The following is a 14,295-nucleotide window of genomic DNA, read 5'->3' on the forward strand; positions in this document are numbered from 1 at the left end:
CAGCACTAGCAAACCTCCAAGCAAGAATGTTGGTCCAGTTCCGGTTCAGGTGCAACCCATCCAACTTGTACAGGTCCCATCTTTGCCCGAAACAGGCCCAGTGATCCAGGAAACTAAAGCCCTCCCTCCTGCATCATGTCTTCAGCCACGCATTCAGCTGCTCTACCCTCCTATTCCTCTACTCATTATCACATGGCACTGGGAGTAATCTGGAGATTACAACCTTTTGAGGCCCTGCTTTTTAATCTGCTACCTAGCTCCCTAAATTCTCGTTGAAGGACCTCATCCCTCTTTCTGCCTATGTCGTTGGTACCAATGTGAACCACGACCTCTGACTGTTCACCCACCCCCTCAGAATGTCCTGCAGCTGCTCCGTGACATCCTTGACCTGAGCACCAGGGAGGCAACATACCATCCTGGATTCACGTTTGCGGCCACAGAAACGCCTATCTGTACCCCTTACGATAGAAGCTCTCCAACTCTTTTTCCTTCCTTTTTGTGCAGCTGAGCCACCCGTGGTGCCACAGACTTGGCTCTTGCTGAATTTCCCTGAGAGACAATCTCCCCCAACAGTCTTCAAAGTGGAATATCTGTTGATAAAGAGCTGTTAGAAAACCTGGCTGTACTTAAAGTTGATTAATAGAAAACATAGGAAAAATCACTAGGACCGAATCAGATGCATCTGAGGATGGTGAGGGAAGTAAGAGTGGAAATTGCAGAGGCACTGGCCAAAATCTTCTAATCCTCCTTAGATACAGAGGTGGTACCAGTGGACTGGAGAATCGCAAATGTTACGAAAACAGAAAATGCTGGAAATACACAGCTGAACAGGCAGCATCTGTGGACAGAAAAACAGAGTTAGCATTCAAGTCTATTTGACCTTTCACCAGAACATAGGATTGTTGTTTGGATGAACACGTGGCAGATGAAATTTAATGCAGAGAACTGTGAAGTGAAACATTTTGAGAAGATTGAGGAAAGGCAATATAAAATAAATGATACAATTCTAAAGGGGATTCCGGAGCAGAGGGACCTCTGGGTACGCATGCACAAATCGATAAAGGTGGCAGATCAGTTTGAGAAGGTGGTTAATAAGGCATATTTTATTTTATAAAGAGACATAGAGTACAAAAACAGGAAAGTTATGGTGAACCTTTTATAAAACACTGGTTCGACCTCAGCTGGAGTATTGTGTCCAATTCTGGGCACCACACTTTAGGAAAGATGTGAAGACTTTGGGGAGGGTGCCAGAAGGATTTACGAGAATGGTTTCAGGAATGAGGGACTTCAGTTACGTGGACAGATTGGCAGAGCTGAGGTGAGCTTAGAGAAGAGAAGGTTAAGTGGAGATTTGATAGTGGTGTTGAAAATCATGAGGGGTCTGGACAGAGTAGATAGGGAGAAACCGTTCCCATTGGTGGCAGGGTCGAGAACCAGTGGACACCGATTTAAGCTGATTGGCAAAAGAACCAAAAACGACATTGGGCACCCACTTGGGCACACAGCACTCTCTTGAGCAAACCTGTCACCCTTGGGCACCCCTATTACACTGTTCGACAGCCGTATGACACACTTGTGCACTCCTAGCACACTCTTGAACAACACTAGCACGTTCTGGACACTCCTAACACACACTTGCCATCGCCTAGTACACTCTTGGGCAGGCACAGCATACTTTTGGGCATCATTCAACACTCTTGGGCACCCGTAGCACATTCTTGCCATTCTCCAGCACACTGTGTTGGACAGCCCTATCACACTTTGGCACACTGAGAAATCTCTTTGGCACCTCTAGCACACTCTTGGACACCACTGGAACACTCTTGCCATCCCTGAGTGCACCCTTGGCCACCCCAATCACACTCTGGGCACCCCAAGTGAAGTCTTGGGCATCCCCAGCACATTCTTGGAACCACTACCACACTTGGGCACCTGTAGCACTTTCTTGGGCACACCTAGTACACACTGGGCACTCCTAGCACACATTTGCCATCACCGAGCACACCCCTGGGCACCCCTAGTTCGCTTTTGGGCACTTATTTTTGCAATTGGAAGCCTGTGACCAGTAGTGTACCGCAGGGATCAGTGCTGGCACCCTTGCTGTTTTGTGGTGTGCATTGATGATTTGGACGTGAATATAGGAGGTATGATCTTTCCTTTCGCAGATGACATGAAATTGGTGGTATCGTAAATAGTGAGGGGGAAAGGACAATATAGATGGGCTAGTAAGATGGGCAGAGTAGTGGCAAATGAAATTTAATCCTGAGAAGTGTGAGGTGATGCATTTTGGGAGGACTAACAAGGCAAGGGAATATACAATGGATGGTAGGACTATAGGAAGTACAGAGGGACCTTGGTGTACTTGTCCATTGATCACTGAAGGCAGTGGCGCAGGTAGATGGGGTGGTTAGGAAGGCATATGGGATACTTGCCTTTATTAGCCAAGTCATAGAATATAAGAGCAGGGAGTTTATGTTGGAGCTGTATAAAACGCTAGTTAGGCCACAGCTGGAGTACTGTGTACAGTTCTGGTTGTCACAGTATAAGAAGGATGTATTGCACGGGAGAGGGTGCAGAGGAGATTCACCAGGATGTTGCCTGGGCTGGAGCATTTCAGCTATGAAGAGAGACTGGATAGGCTAGGGTTGTTTTCCTTGGAGCAAAGAAGGTTGGGGGGAGACTTGATTGAGGTATACGGAATTATGAGGGGCATAAATAGGGTAGATAGGCAGAAACGTTTTCCCTTAGCGGAGGTGTCAATAACCAGGGGGCATAGATTTAAGGTAAGGGGCAGGAGGTTTGGAGGAGATTTGAGGAAAAAAAAAATTTCACCCAAAGAGTGGTTGGAATCTGGAACACACTGCCTGAAGGGATGGTAGAGGCAGGAACCCTCACAACATTTAAGAAGTATTTAGATGAACACTCGAAAAGCCATAGCATATAAGGCCACGGGCCAAGTGCTGGAAAATGGGATTAGAATAGATAGGCTCAATGGCTGGTGCGGACACCGTGGGCTGAAGGGCCTATTTCTGTGCTGTATAACTCTCTGACTCTGACATGAGGAAAAACATTTTTTTACACAGCGCATGGTTAGGATCTGTAATGCACTGCCTGAGTGGTGGAGGCAGATTCAATCATGGCTTTCAAAAGGGAATTGGATAATTATCTGAAGAGAGAAAACTTGCAGGGCTACGGGGAAAGGCAGGGGAGTGCGAGTAGCTTAGTTGTTCTTACAGAGAGTGGCACAGACGCAACAGATGAAGTGACCTCCTTCTGTGTTGTAACCATTCTATGATTCCACAGTGTTCAGTACCATTCGCAACTACTCTGATACTGAAGCACTCTGTGCCCACGTGTAGCAAGACCTGGACATCATTCGGGCCTGGGCTGTTACATAGCAAGAATCATTTGCGCCATGCAAGTGTCAGGCAATAACCATCTTCAGCAAGAGCGAATGTAACCATCTCCCCTTGACATTCAACGGCATTGCCATTGCTGAATCCCCCACCATCAACATCCTGGGCTGGGGTGGTTACCATTGACTGGAAACCTAACTGGACCAGCATATAAATACTGTGGTTGCAAGAGCAGGTCAGAGGCTGGGAAGTTTGTGGTGAGTAACTCGCCTCCTGACTCTCCAAAGTCTGTTTACCATCTACAAGGCACAAGCCAGGAGCGTGATAGAATGCTCTCCACTTGCCTGGAAGAAGCTCGACACCATTTAGGACGAAACAGCCTGCTTGATTGGCACTCCATTCACCACTTTAAACATTCACTCCCTCCAACACCAGTGCACAGTGGCAGCAGTGTGTATACCATCGACAAGATGCACTGCAGCAACTTACCAAGGCTCTTTTTGACAGCACCTTCCAAACTTGCAATCTCTACCACCTAGAAGAGCAAGGGCAGCAGATGCATGGGAACACTACGTGTAGCAAGTATTCTCCTCAGGTCACATACCATCCTGACTTGGAATTAGATCACAGTTCCTTCACTGTCGCTGGGCCAAGATCCTGGAACTCCCTCCCTAGGGACAGGCAATTAATGCCATCCTTGTCAGCAATGCTCTGATCCCAATGATGAATTCAAAAAAATTATGGAAAAATTGATTTACTGTTTAATTTATGATTAAAGGTGTGTATGCCTCCAGCTTTAACACTATATAATGTTACATATTCTGAGAAATGGTTTAACATTTCTTTTGTATAGTCTTGTGAATGGAAAAAGTAGTTTTAAGTAAATGCAATGTGCTCTTTTCACAGGAAGGTGACTCTAGTAATGGTAGGATTGGATAATGCTGGGAAAACTGCAACTGTAAAAGGGATTCAAGGAGGTAAGAAATCTTTGGTAATAAAAGCAAAATACTGCAGATGCTGGAAATCTGAAATAAAAACAAGAAATGCGAGAAATACTCAGCAAGTCTGGTAGCATCTGTGCAGAGAGAAGCAGAATTAACGTTTCAGGTCAGAGACCCTTCTTCAGAACTGAAAAATATTAGAAATGTAACAGGTTTTAAGCAAATAAAGCGGGGGTGGGGCAAGTGATAACAAAGGTGAAGGTGTTGATAGGACAGGGTCACAGAGAATAACTGACCAGAAGGTCATAGAACAAAGTCGAACGGTATGTTAATGGTGTGCTGAAAGACAAAGCATTAGTACATAGAGGGTGTGAATGACTGTAAAGCACAGAGCACTCCAAGCAGTATTCTTTGGTGATCCATTGAAACTTTAACTTTATTGTAACTCTCTGTGATAATTGCAGGAATGAACATACTGAATTTAACACAAAGTCTTGTCTAACAGAATGGTTCCTGTAGCTTCTAAATTATAAGTATGAATTTTAATCTATTTATATTAGACCAATCAAAAATTGTAGTCCTGGAATTGCTGTCAACTAATAAAACTTGGCTCTTATCAAACATGTTGGCCACAAAATCGGACTCTCTAGTGCCCATAGTTTTGGCATTGAGTGCTGTTTTACATTCACGCCACATGTGCACACTTCTGGCACAACCTGTGCCAACATCATCTTGCTGAGGGCGTTAGCATGGACGTTGGGAGCGTGCGCTGGAAATATGCAGCATAAGCAGACTGTGATGTCAGTCCGCTTGTAACGCTGATTTGATGCCAGCACTGCCATGTTCGAGCATGCTGCTTTAGGTAACACCCTCTCTTCACCTCACGCAGTTGAACATGAGTTCAGCCACTACCCACCACCGCCCCCTGCCACCAGTGCTACTTAAAGAGATCATCAACTGTCCGGTTAGGTGCTGATTACTCTCTAGTAGCTGAGTTTGTGAAAGTGCTTGGTCTTTTAAGGAGTTAGTTAAAGTTGGTAAAGTCTGGTAGGGAGTGGTACTGCACATGAAAGTGTTGCTGTAACTGCTCCCAGTCTGGGATGCTGTAGTTGCAATTCCCCTTGGGCTGCAATATGAGAGGGAGCTGATGTAGAGGCAACAAAGACGACAAGCTGCTCATGGAGGAGAGGGGAGATGGGCTCTTAGCAGGAGGCTTTATCCACCTAGGGTCTTCTGGAACATTTCTCTTACCTCCACCAAAGCCAGGAGCAGTGCATGCGTCTTCTGTGATTTACAAAGGATCGCGCTCTGTGCAATGTTGTCCCATCTTCATTCTTCTTGTAGGACAGACACTCTTCTATGACTTCCACTATTTGCTGCAGCCAGAATGCACCTTTGCTTTATGAGTAGGTTAGCTATAGTTCGTAGAGTGCTGAGCGCTGGCAGGCTTAGCACTTGATTATTTCAGGGGTAATTCCGTCCTTCCCAGGGGCTTTTCCGCTGGCTAGAGAATCAATGGCATCACTGAGTTCCGATTTTGTTGGCTGTATGTCCAGCTCATCCATGACTGGCAGAGGCTGGGCTGCATTGAGGGCGGTCTCAGTGACAGCATTCTCCCTGGAGTACAGTTCTAGGTAGTGCTCAACCCAGCCAGCGGTCCATTTGCTTGCGTTGGTCAGTGATTGTGTCTCCTGATTTAGATTTGAGGGGGGGGGGGTCGATCTTCTTGATGGTTGGTCCAAAAGCTCTCTTAATGCCATCATACATTCCTCTGATGTTTCCGGTGTCTGAGGCCAGCTGAATATGACTGCATAGGTGTTGCCAGCAGCGCCTGGCTGTTCTTTGTGCAGCGCTTCTGGCTGTTTTAAGTGCTACAGATGTTAACTCACTGGGGGCTTTTTTGTAATTCAGCAGTGCAATGCACTTAGCGACTATGACAGGTTCCAGCTCTTCAAAATGAGATTGAAACCAGTCTGCATTCCGCTTCACACATTTGCCATAAGTGGTCATGGCTGACTCATAGATGGTGTCTCTGATGTGGGCCCACTTGGTCTCAGCATCCCCTGTGGGAGTGTTTTGAAGGGCTTTTTCAAGTGAATTTAGAAATTTTTGTAACTGCTGTGGATAAGAAATTCTGCTCGTGTTGATGCGCGGGTGGCCCTTCTGCTACGAACTGCTTTGCCTGTGCTGGGACGAGGGAGCAGTACCACAGGACATGCGCGATGCAAATACCATCACCCTCTATAAAAACAAAGGTGACTGCGGTGACTGCAACAACTACCGTGGAATCTCCCTGCTCAGCATTTTCAGCAATACTCAAATTCAGAGCTTTCGGTTACAATTGATGCAATAAGCTTGAGTCGCTTTAAACAGGCTCCGGAAGCTGGCCGAGCGTGTCTACCCTGAGGTACAGTGTGGCTTTTGAGCAGAGAGATCGACCATTGACATGCTGTTCTCCCTTCGTCAGCTACAGGAGAAATGCCGCGAACAACAGATGCCCCTCTACATTGCTTTCATTGATCTCACCAAAGCCTTTGACCTCGTCAGCCGATGTGGTCTCTTCAGACTACTAGAAAAGATCGGATGTCCACCAAAGCTACTAAGTATCATCACCTCATTCCATGACGATGCTGCATTAACATCTCACACTGAAGAGTGTCTGCAGAGTCTCATCGACAGGTTTGCGGCTGCCTGAAACGAATTTGGCCTAACCATCAGCCTCAAGTAAACGAACATCATGGGACAGGATGTCAGTAGTGCTCCATCCATCAATATCGGCGACCAAGCTCTGGAAATGGTTCAAGAGTTCACCTACCTAGGCTCAACTATCATCAGTAAACTGTCTCTTGATGCAGAAATCAACAAGCGTATGGGAAAGGCTTCCACTTCTATGTCCAGACTGGCCAAGAGAGTGTGGGAAAATGGCGCACTGACACAGAACACAAAAGTCTGAGTGTATCAAGCCTGTGTCCTCAGTACCTTGCTGTACAGCAGCGAGGCCTGGACAATGTATGTCAGCCAAGAGCGACGTCTCAATTTGTTCCATCTTTGCTGCCTCCGGAGAATCTTTGGCATCAGGTGGCAGGACCGTATCTCCAACACAGTAGTCCTCGAGGCGGCCAACATCCCCAGCTTATACACCCTACTGAGTCAGCGGTGCTTGAGATGGCTTGGCCATGTGAGCCGCATGGAAGATGGCAGGATCCCCAAGGACACATTGTACAGCGAGCTCACCACTGGTATCAGACCCACCGGCCGTCCATGTTTCCACTTTAAAGACGTCTGCAAACGCGACATGAAGTCCTGTGACATTGATCACAAGGCGTGGGAGTCAGTTGCCAGTGATCGCCAGAGCTGGCGGGCAGCCATAAAGGTGGGGCTAAAGTGTGGCGAGTCGAAGAGACTTAGCAGTTGGCAGGAAAAAAGACAGAAGCGCAAGGGGAGAGCCAACTGTGTAACAGCCCCGACAACCAATTTTTTCTGCAGCACCTGTGGAAGAGTCTGTCACTCTAGTATTGGCCTTTATAGCCACTCCAGGCGCTGCTCCACAAACCACTGACCACCTCCAGGCGCTTACCCATTGTCTCCCGAGACAAGGAGGCCAAAGAAGAAGAAGAGGTTAGCTATAATTGGTACTAGCCTTGCACAACCTTGGGCCTCTTGCTGAGCCATGCAGACACTCAAAAATATATTTAGCGTGGGCTGCACACCACTGCCATTTAAATTAGCAGACAACACAAAGTTTGCGTACTTCCCGCATCACTTTGGGTGTGGGTTAATCACTCATCACAATCCCAGTGTGCGTTTTCAGGGACAATCAAATTTTCAGCGAGTTCTCTTCATTTGTAAGCCTAAACAGCAAGTCTTGAGCTTTGCGATATCACAGTCAAGCCCAGTCCTATTTTCAGCTCGTGCCCACACGCATTTTCTGCCAGTGGCCACTGGATAACAATTGATGCAGCAATCCGGTTTGGTTTGAACAAGCTTGTGCCATGGAATTGCAACTCAAATATGAATTGTTATCTTCAGGAACCAAGATTATTGAAGGAGATGGGATGGGGAAGGAAATAAGATATGAAGGTTCAGCTTTCCAAGAACCCATGCCACTGACTCCACCTCTCACGCAGCAGCCGACACTGCAATTTGCCCACAATTTTCTGTCCGTGAACATTAAGTTATGGATTGGTGGCACCGAGCCTTTGAAAGTGCTGCCCATGCTTATTAACCCTGAGTTCATATACATGCATCTTCGATTTTTCAGTGAATACATTGAGAAATAACTTTAAATGTTGTAAGTTCCATACTTAACAGGGCCGTAATCTTAGTTGGTACTGATCTTTGTAGCCAGGTGCTGATCTTTCTAGTCAGAAATCTTGCTATTCCTGCTTATTATAATTGTGACAGCTGATCTAAGACAGGCCAGCTGGATATTTTGTCTAGGTGGGTTTTATGGGACTGGGAGATTTACCAGCAGCAGCTTGTTTTTCCATAAATGGAAATATCTCTTGAAGGAAAGAAGGCATTTTTAAGTGGTTTCATTTTTATACACTTTAGGGTGGGGTGGGGCAGGGGCGCACTGCAAAGTGGAAAGAGAATTTTAGTTTCAAATTGTTTTCTGCTCCTCTAAACTGACATTTTTGTTCTAAGTTTATAAGAGAACACATTCTCAAAGTAGTAAATGGACAGAAACTTCTTTGTGGGAAAAGAGTACATTAAAATCTATATTTTTCCAGCATCTTGAAGAAAATTGTTTCTTTAGTTACTGTATCTCTAAATAGGGAAAAAGCTTGCAAATCCTCTCCTCCCACAATGGATTTTTGTAAACCGATCAATGTTGATTTTTCTGTCATTGTAGTCGTCAAGAAAATGATTAGATGCTTTTCGGACATTCAAGGAGTGAAGCCTTTTGTGGTTCATGAAGGTGTCAGGTTGTTATCAGGAGTCCTAACAGCCATATGTGTGCAGTTGATGGCACTCTGCAATTATGGCAATCCTGCAGTGACTGGCTCGAAGACCTGCAGCTCTTGTCTGCTGGCTCCTGTGGTCCATGAGAAACATCCTGGCTGTAGTGCTGAAGGCTTGTGCTCCAGAACTAGCCGCATCCCTAGCAAAGCTGTTCCAGTACAGCTACAACAATAGCATCTATCTGGCGATGTGGAAAATTGTCCAGGTATGTCTTGTTCACAAAAAGCGGGACAAATCAAATCTGGCCAATTACTGCTCCATCAGAGTACTCTCGATCATCAGCAAAGTGATGGAAGATGTCGTTGTTAGTGCTATCAAGTGGCACTTGGTCAACGATAACCTTCTCAGTGATGCTTGGTTTGGGTTGCACCAGGGTCACTTGGCTCCAGACCTCATTACAGCCTTGGTCCAAACATGGACAAAACAACTGAATTCAAGAGGAGAGGGGAGAGTGATTGCCCTTGACATCAATGCAGTGTTTTATCGAGTGTGGTATCAAGGAGCCCTCACAAAATGAAGTCAATGGGAATCGGGGAAAAACTCTCCACTGTTTGGAGTCCTACCTAGCACAAAGGAAGATGGTTGTGGTTGTTGGATGCCAATCATCTCAGCCCCAGGACATCGCTGCAGGAGTTCCTCAGGGTAGTCTCCTAGGCACAACCATCTTCAGCTGGTTCAGGAATGACCTTCCCTTCTTCATAAGGTTAGAAGTGGGGATGTTTGCAGATGATTGCACAATGCTCAGTATCATTCACAACTCCTCAGATACTGAAGCAATTCATGTCCATACGCAGCAAGACCTGGACAGCATTCGGACTTGGGTTGATGAGTGGCAAATAATATTTGTGCCACACAGGTGACAGGAAAAGAATATCTCCAACAAGAGAGAACCTAACCATTTCCCCTTGGCATTCAACAGCATTCCATATGAACTAGGAGCAGGAGTAGGCCATTCGGCCCCTCGAGCCTGCTCAGCCATTTGATAAGATCATGGCTAATCTGAATGTGGCCTCAATTCCACTTTCCTGTCTGCGTGCTCCCCCCATCCCGCCAAATAACATTTAATTTCCTTGTCTATCAAGAATCTATACTAACTCAGCCGTAAATATATTCAATGACCTAGCCTCCAATGTTCTTTAAGGAAACAAGTTCCACCGACTAAGGACCCTCAGAGAAAAAATATCTCCTCATCTTTGTCTTTAAAGGGGGACCCCTTATTTTTAAATTGTGTCTGAGTTCTAGTCTCGCCCATAAGTGGAAACATCCTTCTAGCATCCACCCTGTCAAGTGCCCTCAGGATCTTGTATGTTTCAACATGATCACCTGCCAATTTTCTAAACACCAGTGGGTATAGGCCCAACCTGTTCAACCTTTCTTCATAAGATAACTCCTTTGTCCCAGGAATCAGTTGAGTGAACCTTTTCTGAACTGCTTCTAATGCAATTTTATCATTTCTTAAATAAAGAGACCAAAACTGTACACAGTACTCCAGATGTGGTCTCACCAAGGCCCTGTACAGCTGTAGTAAAACTTCCCTTTTTTATATTCTATTCTTGTAATAAACACCAACATGCCATGTGTCTTCCTAATCACTTGCTGTACCTGCATACTACCTTTTTTGAGATTTGTGTACCAGGACACCCAGATCCCCTTGTACCGCAGAGTTCTGCATACTCTCTTCATTTAAATAATGTTCTGCTTTTCCATTCTTCCTGCCAAAGTGGGCAAGTTTGCATTTTCCCACATTATACTCCATCTGCCACATTTTTGCCCACTCACTTAACCAATCTAATATCCCTTTTTGTAAACTCTCTTTGTCCTCTTGACGACTTACCTTCCTACCTATCTTTGTGTCATCTGTAAATTTAGCTACTATTTTATTCAGTCCCTTCATCTAAACCATTGATATAGATTGTAAATAGTTGATGTCCCTGCACTGATCCCTGTGGCACTCCACTAGTTACATTCTGCCAACCTGAAAATGACCCATTTATCCCGACACACTGTTAGCTAACCAATCCTCTATCCATGCTAATATATTACCCCCTACACTATGAATTCTTATTTTGTGTAGTAACCTTTGATGTGGCACCTTATTGAATGCCTTTTGGAAATCCAAGTACACCACATCTACAGGTTTCCCCATTATCCACATTTCTTGTTACTTCCTTACAGACCTCTAATAAATTAGTCAAACACGATTTCCCTTTCACAAAGCCATGTTGACTGTCTGATCCCATTTTGAATTTCTAAATTATAACCTCCTTAATAATAGATTCTAGCATTTTCCCTATGACATCTATTAGGCTAACTGGCCTATAGTTTCCTGCTTTCTGTCTCCCTCCTTTCTTGAAAAGAGGTGTTACATTAGTTATTTTCCAATCCATTGGAACCTTTCCAGAACCTAGGGAATTTTGGAACATCACAAATAATGCATTCACTATCTCTGCTGCCACTTCTTTTAAGACCTATTGCTATTGCTGAATCCCCCACCATCAACATCTTGGGGGGTAACCATTGACCAGAAACTGAACTGGACCAGCCATATAAATGCTGTGGTTACAAGAGCAGGTCAAAGGCTGGGAATTTTGTGGCAAGTAACTCCCTCCACCATCTGTGCACAGTGGCAGCAGTGTGTACCATCTACGAAATACACTGCAGCAACTCGTCAAGCCTCCTTTGATAACACTTTCCAAACCCGCGACCTCTACCACCTAGAAGGACAAGGACAGCAGACAAATGGGAACACCACCACCTGCAAGTTCCCCTGAGTCATACACCATCCTGACTTGGAACTATATCGCCATTCCTTCACTGTCGCTGGGTCAAAATCCTGGAACTCGATCCTAACAGTACTGTGCATTTACCTGCACCTGCATCAGATGGACTGCAGCGGTTCAATAAGGTGGCTCATCACCATGTCCTCAAGGGTAATTAGGGATGGGCAACTAGTGTGGGCCTTTCCAGCGATATGCACATCCCTTGAAAATTAAAAAAAAAAATCTTTAAACCTGGAAAACAGACAATCTGTGATTTGCTTTTTGCAGGAATGCACGGCAGCTGTATTGCATATGTTTCCAGCCTGAAATGACTCGTACATAGGAATTCAGGGCTGTGGTCACAAGCGCTGCAGTTCCAGTTATGGGGCTCCAACTCTTGCAGCATGCTGTAGATATCTGGTCTTGCCTCTTGTGAGAATCTCCGTCTTCTCTTACCCTGAGCTTTGAGCTGCTTGAACTTTAATTTGGATCTGTAGACGTTAAATGCAGGGTAAGTCTGCCTATGAGGACAGTCCTCCATCCTGGATTCTTTTCAGGGCTGTGTGATGCTCCCTAAAACTCCCCCCACTGAAGCTGCGTCTGCACCTGTACTCCCTCTTCCTACAGCAAGGGGTGATCGATATCACTGCTATCCATCAGTAAAGCAAACACCTCTCAGTGCTAACAGGAAGATTGAAATTTCAAAAAAAGCACAATTTCAGCTTGAAAATCTTATAAGAGCTCCTTTAACTCTCCAGATAGATACCAATGATCTGACTATTTGCAAATGAATGTCTTGTTGAATATTGCTGGAAATGTTCATTTTTGCGATCTATACTAAATGGGTCCAGCACTGACCATTCACCTGCTCTAGTGAATAAAAAAATTCTGGGATTCTATGGAGTCATAGGATCTAAATTTGCTTACTTTAATGAGGCTGTCACCTGTGGTTGGCAGGAATTCATCACTTGTGTCTAAGCCCCAATGAAAATGGCAGCAGGCAGATTGACAGCAATGACGGGGCAGGAAGTTCTGTATTTCTGTTTTCATAGTTTATAGTATTATAATCTTGCCAGGAAAGGGGGTTGAAAATGGTCCAAATGTGTCCTACCTTTGAATGTGAATTCAGCGATTTCTAATTAGTAAGAAGATTCCATTTGGAGTCATTCCTGTACCAGAGAAATAGATTTCAAATGTTGAAAAATGTATTCGTAGCAGTTGAATGTCCTCTGTCTCTGCCCTCCCATGAGTATGTGTATATCTTTTTGTGTTTTTTATTTTTGCAGAGTCTTTAGAAGATATAGCTCCGACAGTGGGTTTTTCGAGAATTGATCTCAAACAGGACAAGTTTGAAGTGACCATCTTTGATTTGGGAGGAGGAAAAAGAATCCGTGGTATCTGGAAGAACTATTATGCTGAGTCCTTTGGTGTTATTTTTGTTGTGGACTCCAGTGATGTTGATCGGATAGAAGAAGCCAAAGATATTGTGGCAGAGGTCATAAGGCATCCTAGGATATCGGGGAAACCTGTGCTAGTGTAAGTATCTCCCCTCAATGTAGAAGAAAACATATTTCATGTAGGTCTACTATTTATCTCATCCAATACCAATATATGCATTAATAAAACAGTAAAGATAATCTTATACGGTGCAACACCACCACAGGTCTTCCGTTAGTATAATGCTTGATCTCCAGTAGGCAAACATTTGGGTCAGTGTTTTCTGCTTACTAAAGTAAGTAATTATGATCAGTCTGTTGGACTTTACATTTCAGATTTAAGAACCTGTATTAAAGCGCAAACTGCAGAATGGCTGGGATAGCATTACTGCAGGGTTAGTGAATTTTTCTACTGTTGTGATATGCACAAGAAAAAAATAATCCTACCCACCTGATCTGGTCTCTCTGAACCAATGAAAATCACTTTGATAGACCATTTCCTTTTGTAGTAGAACCTTACATATGTCAACAGGTAACGAGACTGCAACGTCTGACCATTCAGTCTTGACCTGATAATGAGCTGCTTATGGAAAAAAATGCAAACCAAACTTCCCCCACCACTACTTCAGCTTAAAACAGGCTGTGCTTTCTCTTTCAAAAAATGATTTTGTCCCAGCAAGTAATCACAAAGTTATTCCAATACTTGGCATTGCTACAATTTCCCATTGAAGGTATGTAATGTAAATACTCATGATCTGAAAGAGTCTGTAAGCTAACTGCTGTCCCTGCCCACCCATCCAGAGAAATAGTACAGTTCAGTCCTGATAATCTGAAGGTA

The 14,295-nt window shown here is 44.7% G+C and overlaps 1 protein-coding gene across 2 annotated transcripts in view; it reads left to right on the plus strand.

The window, feature by feature from the left end:
• Positions 1-14,295, plus strand: part of arl13b (ADP-ribosylation factor-like 13b) — a 122,825-nt gene that overhangs the window by 32,218 nt on the left and 76,312 nt on the right. For both annotated transcript variants that reach the window (XM_068040602.1, XM_068040603.1), the window contains exons 3-4: positions 4,263-4,333; positions 13,308-13,557. In XM_068040602.1, the coding sequence (XP_067896703.1) occupies positions 4,263-4,333; positions 13,308-13,557 (321 nt within the window). The remainder of the gene's footprint in view (positions 1-4,262; positions 4,334-13,307; positions 13,558-14,295) is intronic.

Source organism: Heterodontus francisci, chromosome 10 (genome assembly GCF_036365525.1).
Source record: "Heterodontus francisci isolate sHetFra1 chromosome 10, sHetFra1.hap1, whole genome shotgun sequence".
In the NCBI taxonomy this organism is placed as follows: domain Eukaryota; kingdom Metazoa; phylum Chordata; class Chondrichthyes; order Heterodontiformes; family Heterodontidae; genus Heterodontus; species Heterodontus francisci.